Raw genomic sequence first — 19,058 nt, forward strand, 5'->3', positions numbered from 1 at the left:
CTTCGTCTTCTTCTTCCTCTGCCTCGAATACAGGAAACTCAAAGCTTGGAGAAGTCATACGATCGCACGTTTCAACGGGGTATTTTATGATTAATCTGCATATGTGTGATAAATTTTATTTAGACAACGAGGGAAGACTCGGTGTATGCAGTTAATGATTTTTTGATGTTTTTTAAGGGTGTTTTTTTTTTAGGATTACCAATTTCCGAAAAAAGAAAAGGGAAAACTAACGAAGGAACAGAATGACATTTTTATTTATTGACAGTCATTTCTTGAAACAAAGACCCTATAAAACAAAACTCTATTGCTTTGGGCGAAGCAAAGAGGAACATTTCCCTAAGAAATAGTAAAATGCAAAGCCCTATGAAACATCTCTTCACCCTGGGCTATGGTGAGAGGACAAAATAACGGTGAAAGTTCCTACTTAGGAGTGCGAACAACAGTTGAAACTTCAACAGCTGTCCAGTAGTGGCGAACCCCATTGTGCACTAAGTAATCTGGAACCTTAGGCTTAAGCTGGCCTGTGGTAGGTCTTGATTTACCAACCACTGTCTTTGCAACACTCAGACGATCTTCTTCTACTTCAGCAGACTGAGCGGTGTGAGCATACCCATTCCCAAGTGGAGTATGTCGGTTTTTCTTTTGAGGAAACTTCCAATCTTCTGAATGGAGAGACTCGTTGTCGGAGACACTTTCGAGATCATCCTCTTCTGTATTTTGGTCTTGCTCTTCTCCCAAGATGGCATTGACTAGATATGTGAACTCTAGATCCGTAGCCTCGGAAGGTGACTTGGGGATATAATCCTCAATGATGATTTCACCAGACGCTGACGATGAATAGCAAGGGTTATACATCTTCTTTGGCTGAGAGAGGTACTCAAAATCACTGTTCCATCCAGTTGGAACAATATCTTCAAGAGAGATTCTTGAACTTTCAGGAGCGGAGTATTTCACCATGTAGTCGAATTTTCCGCTTGGTTCCCCTAATGTATCCCAAGTCTCTTCGGGGATAGGAGGAACTTCTTCTGATGAACCATGACTTCTGGTGGTGAAGCTGTCAGTAACTTCATCACTGCTTGGTTGAGTCTTACTTTCAGATCCTCTAGTTGGATAACAGCAAAGTGGTTCAGACTCTGATAGGGATATGTATCCTGATTTGTTAAGATAGGATTGCCATTCCTCTTCATCGGTGTTTTCCGTACCGATGGTATTGACTGTTTGTTGAACAGGTTGAAGAAAACCTCCGCTGCGGAAAGTTTCTTGAATTGGAAGAACTACCTCAATTCCTGGAATAGTCTTTGATGATGTTGGAAAGAATCCAACTCCTGTTCTGTTCTTGTTGTTGGAAGGAATATTAATGTGCCCCCAACCACTGGTAGTGCCATCCTTTACAACTTGGATTGCATCTCTGTAGGAAGAAATAGATGCTGCTTTCTCCTTTCCTTTGTCCAAGGAAAGTGCTTGGAATTTAGTTCCAACAACTTCTTTTGGTTCTATGTCGGAGAATGATGACAGGTTGCTGACGATCAGAGCTCGTTCTCCACATACGGTTACCAATTTGTCATTTCTTATGAACTTCAGTTTCTGATGAAGTGTTGAAGTAATTGCCCCAGCCTCATGAATCCATGGGCGACCTAGAAAACAACTGTATTGATGCTGGAATGTCCATAACTTGGAAAGTGATTTTGAACGTCTGAGGTCCAATAGTTATGGGAAGATCTACCTCTCCAAAAACTGACTTTCTTGATCCATCAAATGCTTTGACGATGACATGACTTTTTCTTAGAGGGTAATCTTCGAAAGATAATCTTGACAATGTTGATTTAGGCATGACGTTGAGAGAGGATCCATTGTCTATTAGGACTCCTGTGAGTACATCACCCTTGCAGCCAACTGAGATGTGAAGTGGAAGATTATGGTCCACTCCTTCTTCAGGAAGATCTTCGTCACAGAAACTTAGGTTAGTTCCGGCGGAAATGTTGGCAATGATACTGTTGAATTGTCCTACAGTAACACTTGGTTCTACAAAAGCTTGTTCCAAAACTTTCTGTAGAGCTTCCCTATGAGCTTCAGAACTCAGTAGTAGGGAAAGGACAGAAATCCTAGACGGAGTATGTAGTAATTGATCTACAATGTTGTATTCACTCCTCTGGATTAACTTCAAGATCTCATCATTTTCTTTTGCTTGAACAGCATTGGTCGGATGATTGTCTTGCCTATGTGGTACTTCCTCCGAAGGTTTCTCCACATTTTCTGTTGTTCTGTTGAAGACTCGTCCACTTCTAGTGACTCGACTAACATCAGCAATGTTGACAACAGACGGTAATGGTATTTCCTTACCATTTTCGATGAATGTAGCATTGTACTTGTATGGTATAGCCTTGCTGGACTCATACGGTACAGGACCTGGTAAGTAGATGACTAACGGAGCAATTGCTGTCCTCCTGCTGTCATACTTGACTTGCATTGGTTCAACTTGATTAATCTGAGGAGATATGGTAAAGACTTCATCATCTTCTCTGTTGGCAAGAACAGTAATGGTATTGTCATCCATCAGCTTTTGAATGTCGTTGCAAACACGCAAACATCCTTGTGAATTTCTTCGACAGATTCTGCATCTACTTTAAGGATGGAAATCCGTTCCAAAGTAGGCAAGTCCATTTAAAGTCTTATGGAACCTGACTACCGATCCTTCAAGATCTTCAACTTTGTAGATTTTGTACTCTCCTGGACATCCTTGAACCATGTTGATGTCATGTTCAGTCCTGACTCGGATATGTTGAATCCATCCTAAGTCCATTTGTTCTTGTAATGCAGCTTGAACTACGGCACATCCTTGATTATTCTTTGGACAAAGGTCGCATGTGAAGTAGTTGTGAGGTGGTACATGGCCGTACCCAGCTTGTTTAGCGTGCATCTTAACCAGATTTTCCCCTATCTGACGAATGTCGTAGATTTGAATGACGTTAGGGCGTTGATCTATCAGATTTACTGAAGCTTCTTTATGCTGCGGCAAAGGATTTGCTTGGACGTTTGGATTAGTATCTTTGAAGGATAGTATTCCGCTCTTCACTAATCGTTGGACGTCAATCTTGAAAGGGAAACAGTTCTCAATATTGTGACCTGGTGCCCCCTGATGATAGGGACAAGATTGGTCAGCCTTATACCATGGTGAGGAACTGTTTGTAGGATTTGGAGGACTCCTTGTCTGAATGAGTCCTTTTTCCAGTAATGTTGGAAATAATTCCGCATACGGCATTGGTACTGGGTCAAAGGCAGGATACCTTGGAGCCCGATTGTTGTAATTTGGAGGTTGAACCTGCTGCTGAGGTTGCTGCGACCTTTGTTGAATTTGTTGTTGCGGAACCTGAGGTTGATAAGCTGGCGCTGAGTTAACAACCAGAGTTATTGCTGCAACTTGAGGTTGGAATTTCTTCTTGATTTTGTGCAAGACATTGCTGACATCTTGATCCTTTTTCTTCTGGAAAGAACTTCCATACTTCCTTGGACCAATAGAAGATTCTGGTTCTTTGTTCAAGCGTCCTTCTCGAACTGCTTCTTCTAAACGTACACCCATGTTTACCATCTCGGTAAAGTCACTTGGTGCACTTGCAACCATTCGTCCGTAGTAAAATGGACTCAAAGTTTTGAGATAGATTTTTGTCATTTCTTTCTCTTCAAGTGGTGGACAGATTTGTGCAGCAACTTCACGCCATCTCTGAGCGTATTCCTTGAAGCTTTCTCTATCCTTTTGAGTCATGGCCCGGAGTTGATCTCTGTCGGGAGCCATATCCAGATTGTACTTATACTGTTTGACGAAGGCCTCTCCGAGGTCTCGAAAAGTACGAATCTCTGAACTATCCAAGTTCATGTACCATTTGAGTGCGGCACCTGTCAGGCTGTCTTGAAAATAATGAATGAGTAATTGTTGATTATCAGTCTGAGTTGACATTCTTCGACGTACATTACGAGGTGACTTTGTGGGCATGAATTCCCTTTGTACTTCTCGAAATCTGGTACTTTGAATTTGTGAGGAATCTTAACATTTGGAACCAGACAGAGGTCTGCAGCATTCTTTCCAAATAGATATTGTCCTCGAAGAGTCTTGAGTTCCTTCTGCATTTGCAGAAACTGTTCCTGGAACTCGTCCAATCTTTCATACATGCCAGCGTCCTCACTGGGAGCGTGATGATATACTTGTCCGCCCTGTGGAGGAAAAGTATGCATAATGGGCTGTGGAGAAGCCATGACAGCAGATCTTGGAATCTCAGCATTCTGTTGTGTGAAACCCATTGTCGTTGCTCTTGGAACTTCAATTTCCAGAGGTTTGTAACCCTCCGGCGGTTGCATCTTCATTGTAGCTCTTGGAACTTCAGAAACTGGGGGTATGTACCCTTCTGGAATAAAGTTATACGGCATGCCCCAAGGTCGGTTGGGTGGCATGGCATACTGAGGAATAGGAGTAGAAACAATCTCGGAAACCACAGTCCTTTGTGGTTCTTCTGGCGTTGGTTGATTCTGTGCAACTACCAGGGCTTCTACCATGCTATTGAGCCTTTCAATAGCATCTTTGAGAGTATTAACCTCTTCTCTGAGTTCTCCATTCTCTTGCTCAAAGTCTTCCATTCTTTTCTTGCGACTTGAACGAGTGTTGTATGGATGAGACAGCTTGAAAGTCTTGGTTCACCTCCTTCTCCTCCTCTCTTTCTGGAGAAAGGAAAGTGACTATTAGATCCGCGACAATTCTCGTGTCAGTGCGTACAGCTAAAGTGATGTATGATATGCAATTAAGTTAATATTTTTCAAGGAAACACCATAATTACGTTATGAAACATCAAACTTTTATTAATTAAGCGAAAACGCCGTTTTTTACACCCTTTGAAAAAGGGAAATACAGAGAAACTGAGAGAAAGGACTCTAAAACTTTGACGAAGAGCCGACTTCACGTTCCAACATCTTCTTCTGTTTCTTGAGATGAGCGTTCTCTGACGTGAGCTGATCGATGATCCAGGAAGCAGGAAGGATATGATGAGAAAGTGATGATTGTGTCACTTGTCGATCGAGCACTTCAAGTAACTCATCCTTCCTTCTTAGGATGTTATGAATCTCAACGTTTTCCGTGTTGACGATTCGATACTTGTTCCTCCAAGCATTCCTTTCTTGGCATACCTTGTTTAATGCCGCTTGTAGTTTTTCAACATCGGTGGAGAAAAGGTATATTGGTTCCCTTAGGGGAATGGGTTCTTGATGCTGATATGGCATCCTGAGCTTGAATGCTCTGACGCGTACCCATTGAAGGTAAGGATCCAGGGAGATGCAAAGATGTTTTCCTAACAATCTTCTCCCTTTGCTGTGAACAAGACGCCAGGCTTGGACAATTTCCTTCTTCGGCATGTTCCCATGATCGTCGATGTTCTTGAAGAACAGACCTTCCAATTGAATGTTACTTGGTATATTTTTCATGGGATAGCCATATTGACGACGGGCTAAAGCTGGATTGTAACTGATTCCTCCCTTAGTTCCAATAAGGGGTACGTTGGGAAAATTTCCGCAACTGAAGATGATCTTGGTTTCGTCGTTGTCAGGACTACACCAATCAATGTCTGTATGAGTGAGAGACATGATTTTCTGTGACCAGTAAAGGCCATCCCTCATATTCCAGAAAGTGCTGGACTTTGGCAGGTGCGAAAAGAACCATTCGTATAACAACGGTACGCAGCATGTGATTAATCCTCCTCGCTGCAGGTTTCTTGAATGCACAGAGTGATAAGCATCCGCAAGCAAGGTTGGAACTGGATTTCCAATTAAGAAGATCTTAATTGCGTTGATGTCGACGAAATCGTTAATGCTAGGGAACAAAAACAATCCGTAGATAAGCAAAGCCAAGATTTCCTCAAAAGCGCTCATATCTTGAATGCTGACGAAGTACCGAGCTTGATCTAACAAGAACTTGGAGGGTAACCCTTGAATTCCTCCTCTACTCACCATATGAGTTCTGATGTCGACTACGTTCAAAGGAGTAGTTGCAGCAATGATAATGTCGTCAGGATTCTTTTCCAAACCGGAGTACGGATCTTGCGCGTACACGGGTATTTCAATCAGACGAGAGTACTCCTCCAACGTAGGCATGAGCTGATAATCTGGAAAGGTGAAGCAGTGATACGTTGGATCGTAAAACTGTACCAAGGTGGGAAGGATCCCATCCACAATGTTTGTATTGAGCAAAGGCAGAAGTTTTCCATACTTCTCCTTGAAAGCCTGGGGGTTGACCACCAGTTTTCCGAGCTTTCCCAGTTCCTCGACCTGGGGAATCTTGAAGGTGTATTTCCTAGCTCTCTTTCTTCCATAATCCATGGTATAGATCCTTAAGTCCTTTCTCCATTTCTCTCTTTCTATGAAGTTCAAAACGTTCGTTATTTAGTTTCCTTGGAAAACGACTCGAAAAAAGACTCTTTTTGTTTTTAGTTGTTATTAATGAATGATGCATGAATGCATGAATGCACACACAAGAGTTTTAAACAAACATGGCGCTGAAAGGTATAGTGGTCATGAAGTCAAAACGCAAACCTCGCCCCAATGGTAAACTAAGGATAAGGATTTTCGTACCTGTAGAACGGGTTCTAGGGGTCTCAGAGTTTTTGCTCAACCTTAAAAGATACGTTGATTGGTATCTATAAGAGAGTTTTGTCTGAGTGTAGTATCTGCGTGACAATTACTTCCGTAATCACCGCTCTACGTCCTAAAAAAGGCTTTAAGTGGGGTTAGTGTGTTTCTAGGTCCTCCTGGTACAAATCAGTCTCGGAATGCAGTGGCGCAGTTAATCACAACCAGCCAGGCAAATCCCAAGAGTAGACTTGGAAACTAAGATTAGAGGGTCTTCACCGGGAAGACATCCTCCATCCTATCTTATGTTGCACTCAAATCCGGGTATAGGATTTCTCACCACAAGGGGGAATCAAGCCCTTTCCCGATACAGAATAAACAAAATAAACAAATATAAATGCAGCAAACACATGAAATGACACAGAGGTTAGGCAGGACCTCTTTTGTTTGAGGGGGAATTTGGCATCCCTAATTCCTCATTGGGGCTGGACCAGCAACAGGTCAACCATTGGTTTGGATGAAAAACCAAGGTTTTTAACACTTATATCCCCAGCAGAGTCGCCATTTTTACTGTGGTGTCATTTTTTTTACCTCCCCGTTTCACTTGGGAGGACGGCACGCTAGACCCTTCACGCGAAATTTGGAAGGAGAATGCGCCCGTGGTGGGATGAATTTTATTTCAGTTCTTCCTACGATATCACACGAACTTTCTTTTTTGTCCTACGAGTAGGAAAGGGGAAAAAAGATCTCAACTAAACCCTAGGAGTTTGCTAAGTGTGGGGATTTCACCTAGACTAGAAATTCTGGAGTCCGGGGGGTCGGTTATACATAGGGAAGTGTTTAAGCACCCTACATATCTGTAGTACTCTACAGGAACATTCTCTGTGTCATTTGTGTTTGTGTTTACTGCTAATAATTGGGGAAGTTTCTCCTTTATATTAGGAGAAGGAATTGAATTAAAATAAAAGAAAGACAGACAGACAGACTGACTATTTTTGGTATTTTATTAGCTCGCTGAGATTCCTTGTGAACCTCATGCCTACATATCCCTAGTGGAAGTCAGAGCTTAATGTAGTTCGGGGAACTAACTAGGGAAATTAATTATTTTTGGTGCCTTGCTTGAAGCTCAAGGTTGAAGCTTTGAATTAAATCTCTGTTTACAGTAAAGAGACATGAAATCATCTTTACAGAGAGGTATTTGTACTATTCTACCACAAACATTTAAAGGAGTGACAGAATAACTGAATTCATTTCATTCAAGAGGGGGACCTTACTTGTGTATGTGCAAGTATACCAGTCAAATGCCTCTTAAATGAAAGAAAGATGCTCATCCAAATTAGGGAAAGTTACCACATGTCTGGGTTTTACTGCCAGCTCATGCCTTTCAAAATCCTAAATGGGAGACTTGATTAAAATGAAATGTAATGTTTGTTTGTTTGAATGTGGTAGAGTAGTAAAAATATCTCTCTATAGAGATAAGCTATGTCTATCTACTGTATAAAAGATTTGACTTTAGCTGGCTTGTATGAGGCACAAGCTTGAGGCTTTTTGATTGATTTATTAATTATAATTGACTCTGGGAGATGACTCCACTGGGGATTAATTACAGGGTATTTTTGTGTTCTGTACAAAGCCCAGAATTGAGGCTGACTCTATTTGGAGAGTGTTTATTTTGATGGATTTTTATTTGGTGTTCTGTACAAAGCCCATAATTGAGGCTAACTCTAGCTAGGAAAAACATTATTTTCTGCCTTGTACAAAGCCCAAGGTTGTGGCTGACTCTAAAATAAACTGAGTATGGATGACTCTATGGGAAAAAGATCCTAGGTGTTAGGAATCTTTGACTCATGAAATATGGTTTAATCTGCCTTGTACAAAGCCCAAGGTTGTGGCTACTGACTGATGAAGAACTCACTGGGGAGACTCTATTATCTGCCTTGTACAATGCCCAAGGTTGAGGCTGACTCTTGACAGGGGAGTTTTATTGTTTGGTGCCTTGTATGAAGCCCAAGGTTGAGGCTAACTGTTTTTGTTGGTTTTGACTCTACTGAGGAGATTTTATTTATTAAAAGACTGTTTTTTTTAAGCTAACCCTTTCCAGGGATTTTGACTCAGCTGGTGAATTTGTCTGTTAAAAGACTGATTTTATCATGTTTTTTGGAGGCTGACCCTTTCCAGGGATTTTGACTCTTTTGGGGAAATTATCTCCTAAGAGAATGAATCTTTGGTTTTGAAAGACTGATGTTGGAAGCTAACCCTTTCCAGGGGTTTTTGTTAAAATGATAGAATGTATGGAGGCTAACCCTTTCCAGGGGTTTTTGTTAAAATGATAGAATGTATGGAGGCTAACCCTTTCCAGGGGTTTTGACTCTTTTGGGGAAATTATCTCCTAAGAGAATGAATCTTTGGTTTTGAAAGACTGATGTTGGAAGCTAACCCTTTCCAGGGGTTTTTGTTAAAATGATAGAATGTATGGAGGCTAACCCTTTCTAGGGGTTTTTGTTAAAATGATAGAATGTATGGAGGCTAACCCTTTCCAGGGGTTTTTTGACATTTTAAACAGATTTTTATTAATTGACATTGGAGGCTAACCCTTTCCAGGGAAAGTTGAAAGATGGCAGAAAGATTATCTAGTGGAGACTTCTTGTTTAAAGCCCAAGATGAAGGCTGACACTGACTGAGGATGAGCAAACATGGATCCTAGACTCTGCTAAGGAAGATTGATGAAGATAAGGGTGACAGAGACTGTCCATGTCTCTCATTCCAAAAATGTACTCAATGTGAAATTGAGACAAACTTAGCTTGTTTAAAGTCTGGTTTAAATTGGAAGAAACTCACCAGGGTAGGCTAAAAGGTGACTAAAGACCTGTTCCTATGTTTATAAGAAACCTGATGGGTCCTTGTATACAAGCTCAAGAGGAAGCTCGAAATGCTTTTAAGAAGCCTGTGGGTCCTTGTACAAAGCCCAAGAGGAGGCTAATCGAGGGTCTTTGTTATAGCACAAGAGAAAGCTATGTGGTTTTGAACTTATTTTGGCTCTAAGCAAATGGGTAAGAGGTTTCACCGGGAATAATTCCTCTTTGGGTGGATGTGTCCTATATTTTTGGATTCTAAGGTTTTTGCCAAGATGTTTCACCAGGAATAATTCATCTTGGGGGTTTGAACTACAGATCTCTAATTAGGAAAGAGCCTTCACCGGGAAGACATTCTCAATCCTAGGTCATATTCCTATAATATATATATATATATATATATATATATATATATATATATATATATATATATAGTTTAACTGTCCTAGGGTTTATACTCAAACGTAGTTCTAAACTAATATATGTACAGTTTATATTTGACAGTAATTTAAATAAAGACTGTAAATTGAAAGCTTGTAAAGCCTAACCTGGATGGAGTGGAGGCCTTTGAAGAAGTATGTACAGAGCCTCAACAGTAATTGGTGGATAACAGTTGAATATATATATATGATAAACAGTTAATGGTTTTTGAAAACAGAAGAAGTGAAGATGGACAAAGGTCACATAGGTATCTGAAGAGTTTCACCGGGAATAATGCCCTTCAAATACCAGAAGAATGTTTTGAAAACAGAAAGAAGATTTTGTAAATACAGTTTTGAAAACAAGCTAAGAAGAGAAGGTGTTTGGGACTTACACTCTATTAGAGGCCCAGTACTTTACAGTACTGGCTATAAAAGCAATTTGAAAATGATTTGAAATGATATAAGGTTTTGTTGTTTGAAAACCTTAATCATCCGTTTAATCGGAGACTGATAACAGCTTTGAAAATTGACAAAAAGTCAACTTAATTAAGGTGAATATAAAGATCTATGCCTAATTAAGACCTAAACAATTAGGGTTTTATCATAAAATTATTCACAAAGGTAACAAGATAAAAATATATATTTTAAAGTATTTAAGAAAACATTTAAAACATACTATTTTAAACCTAATTAAAATACATGAAATAAATAATATTTTTTATGATTTTTTGATTATTCATAAAATAAGTACATTAAATAACAAGTGTGTGAAAAATGAAGTGAAAATAAATTAATTGGTGTGAAGTTGTGAGAAAAAATGAAGGAAATTAGTGGTAAAAAAATGATCTTGTCTCCTCCAAGGTTTGAACACACGCCCTTTAGGTCACACACCCAAAACCAACACCACTGAGCCAGCGCGCGTATGGTGATAGTAAACTGACTCTTTTGCAACTCATATGTTACTCAAGTGTATAGAAGCAAAAAAGAAAATAAAATCAAAAGGTCTGGGGCGAGGGGGATTCGAACCCCAGACCTTGGGCACGCGCAACACACAAACACTCCTTACCACTGGGCTATAAGGATTTAGTCGTTAATGAAATAGGTATCAATCAAAATAAAATAAACTTAACCCTGAATTTGAAATTTGCGCGCCACCACCATTGTCATCTTCAACCTCTAGCTTTGAATTTTTGAAAATCTGAACTCTCTCAACTCTCAACCATTTGCAATGATGTAAACATGAAACTTGTTCTAAATTCACTCACGATTCTGAATATGTAACTAACATAAATTTATATTAACTACATCTAACTAATTTACTAAAAAACGTGAAGAACCCTAAAATTTGAAAATCAAATTAAATGACTATACTGAAAGATAAATGAATGATGATAGAGGGTTTTCAATCCTCTGATGATGCTGAACAAGATAGAATCGAGCTATATCATAAAGAGTGCTTAAATTAAAGAGGTGGAGTTCAGAAACTTACCTCCGAAAATGGAGGTCGTGAGGATGATAGAGAGCAACTGGGCTTGTATGAATGATCCCAAAAGCTTCCTTGGGACTCAGTGATGCTAACTGAATGTTTATTGTAACCTCAATCCTCCTGAATTGTTCTATGGACCTCCCTCGATTTGAGCTTCAAGTGAACATGAAGAGTGATGATTCTTGAGTTACAGATGAGCTGCAGCCATCTGAACAGCTTCACTACCTCCTATGGAACGTGCCTGGATGCTTGGCTTTGTTGGAAACCTTCTAAATTGCTCTATGGACCTCCAAATGCAACAGCTCCAAAGTGAGAGCAACAATGGCGTTCCTCCACTTACAGAAGTGATCCAGGTGCTTGGATCACCTCAAATGATCTCCTTTGAGATGTTAGAATGCTTACTTTCCAAAGATAAGCTCTGGTTTGAAGAAAACGATTCTTCTTGCCAAAGAACTTTGAAAAACAATAAGCATGAGAAGAGAAAGAGAAAGCAAGGAATATGGTTGCTTTGGTGTGTTTTCTGAATGAGAAAGAGGCCTCTATTTATAGGCAATTGATGCTGAGCAATTGGAGATAGTAAGCTTGCTTAATGAAGTCACTTTGGTTTCTTAGCCAAGAAGAAAATTTGCAAATATCTCTTATGCAATGATGAGAATTTTGATTCCATTTGATCAATCCCCTAGCCCTCGATTTTGCTTGATCTTAGGGGACAATTCTGAGACAGAAATGAGCTCTAATTGGTTGGTGAGAAGATTCCTTGGGTGATTCATCAATTTGCCATAAATTCACAAATGTAATCATTACATAATCACATGTTCTTGTTTTTAGAATCTTCTTCAATTCTTATGTCATGGTAAAAATGAATGCATGGCATGTTTTCAGATGTGGTATGGGTCGTGTAGCATCCATAAGAGAGGTCATTTGCACAAAATTGCAAAGTTTCAAATTGTACATGACCTATAATTTCACTTCATGAGGCCAACTTTGAACAAGCATAACTCTTAGCTCAAAATGAATTTGGAGAAGGTTGAACACAATTTGGAAAGCCCTAAACATCTACTTCAAATCATTAGTTTGGAGTTTCTTCAGAATGATTTGGGAAAATTGTGAAAAATGAGGCCAAAGTTGGAAGAAAACTAGGTTAAAACACTTAGAAAATTTTCTAAGTGTTTATGACCTAAAACTTCAAAATTTCCAAAACTCTTAAATGATTGATCTTTTGAAAAAAGTTGCATTGTTAGATGTTATTTTATTTTGCAAGATCTACAACTTTCATGTTGGAAGTTTTTTGAGTTGTGTAGGTGAAATTTTGAGTTCCCACAATACCCTCAAAAACCCTAATTCCCGACTTTTTGCTCCTTGAAGATTCTTTTTGAATTTCTTTGGTCAAATGACTTTAATATCCATATATTGATGATATTGATCCTTAAAAGTCATGGTTTGACCAAAAATCTCAAAAGTCAAAGGTGAACTCATACAGTTGACTTTTTCCTGATATAGTGAGAATTTGGACTTTTGTGAAGAATCAAGATCTTCTCCTCAAATGAGTGATGTAAATGGATTATATTGAGGTAGTGGAGGTTCTTGAATCATGTCTTGAGTCTTGAATCCATGCCCTGATTAAAAGTCAACTATCTTGGTGAATTAGGTCAAAAACCCTAATTGTCGACCATATGAAAATAATGACTGTAGACTTTGAATTGAGGTGTAATGTCCAGTGGATCTTGTCATATGAGCTATTTGAAAATGATTGATGTCTTTGAATGATCCCCTGGGGCTTTTTAGGGTTTCCCAAAGGTGATCCCTGATTTTAGTCCTTGATAGGCTCAAAAACCCTAGTCTGGTGACCTGAGTAAACCTGTACTCAGATGACTGGGTGTCTAATCAATCATAGGTGAAATAATGAAGCTCTTGAGTCTTATGATTGTATTAGAGACTAATCCTTCTATTGATTGATCCTTTGCCAAAGTTTTCTTGTCTTTGAACACCCTTGATTGAATGCCAGACTGCTCTGGGTACTTGCTTTGACTTGATGAAAATCCTGAAGATATGTCATCTCAGGGGGGGTCAAAAATTAGGGTATGACAACTGGCCAACAAGAATATGCATTTCCTGAAAAATTATAAGGAGTGAAACCATCTGAGCATAATCCAAGTCGGACATTCCTAGATTCAAGTGCAAATTCAGGATGAACTCTATCAAAGTGTTTCCATGCCTCGCCATCAGATGGATGTCGCATCCTGCCTGAACTAAATCTGTTTGTATGGTGCCATGCCATTTGGCTTGCACTGTGCATTGATGCAAACATTCTTTGCAACCTAGGTATTATTGGTAGATAGAACATAGATTTCGCTGCAATGCGATTTTGCCTTTGGTCAACTCCTTTACTGCTAACTAAATAACTCGGACTCTCGCAAAACTTACATTCCTCTAATTCCCCATCATTTGTACCAAACTCGTTGTCATAAAACAACATGCAACCTCTAATGCAACAATCAATCTTTTTTACTTCTAATCCCAACTTCGACACCATCCTCTTTGCATCATAATAACTTGTAGGCATGTTTTCTTTCACAGGAGTCGCGTCCAACATCAATCTCGCAAAGAATTCTAAACACTGATCAGGAACATTGCAATTTGATTTCGCAGCCAAAAGTCTCACACACATTGATAGCTTAGAGTAAGAATACCCCTCAAACAATGGTATATTTATTTCTTTCAACAGCTGATAAAACCTTTGAGCTTTCTCATTCGGGAGCTCTTCTCCATCTAAGTCTTGTGGTTCATCATACGCCACATTCACCCCTAATGCGTTAGTGAACATCTCCTCGACGAGATTAAATTTATCCTGGCATTACATATGTGATGAACTACTCCCTGGATCAACTCTATTTATATCTGGTTCTATATGTGTTTGACTGCTAGAAGCCTCTCTATTCATCTCCTGCATTGTTTCCCCATTAGATGTCCAAACCCAGTAATTTGGCCTAAAACCCACTCTCTCCAAGTGACGTTTCACTTCACTAGGGTCACTAATAATATTTCTGCAACCACACTTTAAACACGGACACCTTACCCCCTCCTTCCCTACGACAACATTCTTGAGCAAACGCATACGAGAGAAACACGGCAGCTCCTTCCATAAAAAGTGGTTTAAGCCCACGTCGTCCATGAAACATTCTATCATACATCCAACTACGATAGAATTGGTAATGTTCCATACTGCACATATGAATCATGTTTAATTATATTCAATATTTGTCTTTTTCTAAACATATATAAAATATATTTACTTGTTTTTAGTCCTAAACATACATACTTGCTTTTAAAATATTTATTTATCATTTTAATAAATATATTGTTTTTATATACTACTTTTTATTACATACAATAAACTATCAAATATATATATATATATATATATATATATATATATATATATATTAAATATAATATAAACTATCAAATATAATTTTAATTTTAAAAGTACAAAATTGATTTTTTAAACTATCAAATATAGTATATTGTTTTTATATACTATTTTTTATTACATACAATAAACTATCAAATATATCTATATATATATATATATATCTATATATATATATATATATATTATTATTATAAACTATCAAATATAATTTTAATTTTAATTTTAATTTTTTAAATACAAACTGTTTTTTAAACTATTATATGAATATATATTTGTAGTGCTTTTTAAAAAAATTTATAAAAAAAATCACATAATGCTTTATTTTGTTTATGTTAATAGAGAAAGAGGAGAAAAGAGAAGTAAAAAGAAGAAGAGAAGTTAATGTTGTTACTACGAGAGCGAAGAGATTGGATAATCAATTATAAAGTATCAATTGCTTATTTATAGGTTCAAGTCACCAATCTCTCAATAATAGTGAATATTTCTAAATTATTTTAATTCTTTCCGAATGTTTATGATATATATTAGTATTATAATAATTATAGGTTCTTCTAACATTTCCATATTCATTATATCTAAGAGAATTCAAGAAATTTGTAGCAATTTGTAATACATTTCATACCACTTGCTTGCATCATATCAACCACGATAATTTGAAATTAAAATAAGATCTCTTTACTTTTGTAAAGTGAAATTGAATAACTACGATAAAAGTAGTCTTAGGAAAAACCATCTATCCTTGAAAATTCTTGAAACACATCAATAACAAAACCACCATAATCCCTAAAAATGGTTGGATCAACAATAGAATGAAATAAAAAAAAAAATCTATATTGTCAATGGATGAAAACTAGTTCTAAGACTTCTGAATAGAAAACACAATAAAGAATTATTACAATTTTCTTTAGTAATCAGTATGACAGCTAAATGTCAGAAGCCTTCAACCTGCCTCTATGCAATTATCTACAACACCAAAAATACAGCACAAATAATTAAGGTGAAATAGACATGACCAACAAAACCTTCATAAAAAATATTGAAACTTTTGATAGAACGATAAAATTAAAGAAGTTCGGTTTAGATTCATAAGAACCCAGTGACTAGTCAGGTTTCCCAGCATTCGATATTTACCTTCATACATTCGCATATTCACAGTTGTTGGATTAAAATCAGGCGGTTGAAATTTTAAATTCAATATTTTTATTTTAAAATCCAAATTGTTTAATCTTAGATCCAACCATTGCGAACGCGTCAAATGCAGCAAGGTAGTTACAGGCGGGGATTTTATTTAGAATAAAACCTTTAAACTGTTTGCTTCGAAATTACATAACCCAAGCGGTTTTGTTCAATAAAAAAAGTGTTTTCTATCTGAAGTTCTGAACTAAACCATAAAGTCTCCAGTTTTTTCTTCTTTTAATAGAATATAAAAGTGTTTTGTCATAATTGCTATCGTTAAAATCTTTACGAATGAAGCATATTTTTATAAAATCTAGTACAATGACTCTATAACATGTTTTAGGTTTGGCATATTATTCGTGAAATTAAAACAACTAACATAACTAACATTAATAAGACAATCACTTGTAAAAGATTTGACAATCTTGATTTCATGCAATTACATTTACATATGCATAAATAACACTAATGACACAAACAAATCTATCAACATTTCCAATAAACATAAAACCAAACTTTGTATTTTGTTGCACATCAATAAATCAAGAAAATATTTGAAAACCTAATAATTCTAGTCTGAATCATCTTCTTAAGATTGCGTGCCATCACCAGGGAGTGAAAGAAAAGATTCTGTATACACTATTGATAGGGATCCACGTGAAACTGCACTATTTGGAAAGCATCTGTATGAGGAACCCTCGATAAGCTCTCCTTTGTCGTTGTACCTCATTAATCTAGTCTCATTTGTTACAATGATATCACCATTTTTTGTAGAGCATATTGGAGAAAATTGATGAGGAGATATGATTTGCACAGGGAAAACAATAGCCTTAATCCAAGACGAGTTCACATTGTATTCTTTCATCAACCATATTTCAATTCTACTATTTTTACCATCCATAGCCCATAAACTAAGAAATTCTTGATATACCCACAACTCATAATGATCAGACTTATGGCCTACACCATTTGGATAAGGCATATCAAAAAGTTTCCTTTCTGTTAAATCAAATGCAATAATAACTTTCATCAATGAATCTGAATGTAAAGCCACCCAATGAATAGCATCGGTAAAGAGCGATCCCACTCTGGGCTCTATCTTGTCGATCGTATAAAGGAAGTAAGTATCCTCAATTTCCTTCCACTTGTTATCTTTCAATGAGAAATATTCCAAACGTGAAAAATCTTCCTGGGCTAGAATACAGGACAATGAAACCACCAAGTAATCATCTCTCAACTGATCATATCCGAAACCATATAGATAATACAAATCCCGTAACTCTAAATTTGTTTCAAATTCACCGGGAGCTAAAGGTACTTGTTTGTGAAGTTGGGTGCATGGATTAAATATGCAAAAACTCGAAGAATATTAAATTGCTCTTTCGACGATGTCTCAACCGATCGAACAACACAGAGGCATTAAACTCAGATATTAAGTGGATGTTAACCCCAATCCTATGTCTAGATTCAAAAGCTAACAGATATCCCCCTAATCAAGATTTGTGATGTCTATTTCTACAGCAACACAAATCCCAAGCATTTAAGCAAAAAGATCAGAAAAACACCAATTAAGATTTGTAAAGCAAACTTTATACAACTAGTAGAAAAAGCAACAAACATTTATGGGTTTAGAGAAATTTACATACAAACTCACCAAAAGAGAAATACAAAGAGAAGAGAAGAAGAGGAACCAAACATTTATTGGTTTGTCAACACCAATCTATGAGAAATTCGACCTCCAATCATCTGATTACAAGCTCCAATGGTGTTTCCAAGCGAATCTACCCAAAAATGACCTTGGATGAGTTGGGGTTCAAAAAAACCCAAAACATAACCAAAAAAATCTGATTTTCGCCTATTTATGAAATTTTGGATCAGGTACAGCGCGCGTCCCGCGCAAGAGCGCGCATCGCGCCCAACCTGCTGAATTGAAAAAACAACTTTTAGTAAAAATGGCGCAACTTGAGAACCGTAACTCAGATTTGCGCCCGGTTCGAAGCGTTGGAAAGCTCATTCAATTTCCTATCTAAAAATGACAACATATCAACCAAATTGGTGATTTATTATTCTTTGGTTTTGAGCTTTATTCGTTGACGAGTTGGTTTCGATGCTCAAAGACGCGCGTTTGAAGCCGTGTCTTCGACACGTTATTGCTCATGCTCCAAATAGGCCTCAATACCTACACAATGAATAGAAAACTATCAAAAAGTATAAAAGTATATGAAAATACATCTATTCACAAAGTATATGTATTTATACACAAAACGGGGTATTATTCAAACGTTATTAACAAAAAGTATCGATAAGTGCCACTATTTACAAACACAAAATAACTACATTTTGGCACTTAAAAACTCTCCCCAACTTGAATTTGTTTGTCCTCAAACAAGGCCAAACTCTCAAATAGCAAAAGTAAAAATCCAAAGAATCAAGAATCAACAAAGTTTAGAAAACGAAACAATTGCACGGTTCAAAGAAACACGCACAAACAAAGTAAACACTTACCACAATCCTACAACGAACATGAAAATGAAACGAATCCTAAGTACAAAAATCATACAAAACATTCTAAAACAAAACAAGCTCAATCACGAATCACGCCTAGCAAAAACTCATCGGTAGATGAAAAACACCGAAAGGTGAGGACTTTGACACACACCCAAACAATAGACAAAATTATGCATTCATCCAAAAATAGTATTGAAAATGCAACGACACAAATCACAAGGGCTTTCACGGTTGTAATGTGGCTCGGTTAACAACCAAGTGATAAGTCCTAAAGCTAATCGAAACAAAAACTTACCTAAACCTAAAGGAGTAATTACTTCCACAATGTTTCAAACAATACAATTTCAATCCAACTTTCTTCTTCATCACAAGTTTCACACCAAACACAGAATTTATTAGCACACTCTTATTCATACTCTTTTTGTTATTTTCTTTTTCAAACTTTTTCTCTTTTTTTTCTTTCTTTTTTTTTCTTTTCTTTCTTTCTCACATCATTTTTTTTCTTTTTCTTTTCATAACCTCATACCAATCACATGATAAAGAGGCAAACATCCTCTCCCCAACTTGAATCCAACCAT

The 19,058-nt window shown here is 37.3% G+C and overlaps 1 protein-coding gene across 1 annotated transcript; it reads right to left on the minus strand.

Annotated features, from left to right (window-relative positions):
* Positions 1-16,561: 16,561 nt before the first annotated feature.
* LOC131633995 (F-box/kelch-repeat protein At3g06240-like) lies at positions 16,562-19,058 on the minus strand. The gene is made up of 2 exons (XM_058904664.1): positions 19,007-19,058; positions 16,562-17,253 (listed from the first exon to the last, which is right to left on the minus strand). The coding sequence occupies exons 1-2, from the start codon at positions 19,056-19,058 to the stop codon at positions 16,562-16,564; spliced, it is 744 nt and encodes a 247-aa protein (XP_058760647.1).

Source organism: Vicia villosa, unplaced genomic scaffold, assembly GCF_029867415.1.
Source record: "Vicia villosa cultivar HV-30 ecotype Madison, WI unplaced genomic scaffold, Vvil1.0 ctg.001202F_1_1_1, whole genome shotgun sequence".
NCBI lineage: Eukaryota > Viridiplantae > Streptophyta > Magnoliopsida > Fabales > Fabaceae > Vicia > Vicia villosa.

Coding starts and splice junctions, on each gene's coding strand:
- LOC131633995 (XM_058904664.1), bottom strand. CDS start 19,058: ATGGTTGGATTCAAGTTGGGGAGAGGATGTTTGCCTCTTTATCATGTG. Junction 17,254..19,006: donor GCCTCTTTATCATGTGATTG/GTATGAGGTTAT, acceptor AAACAAATTTAG/AGTTACGGGATTTGTATTAT.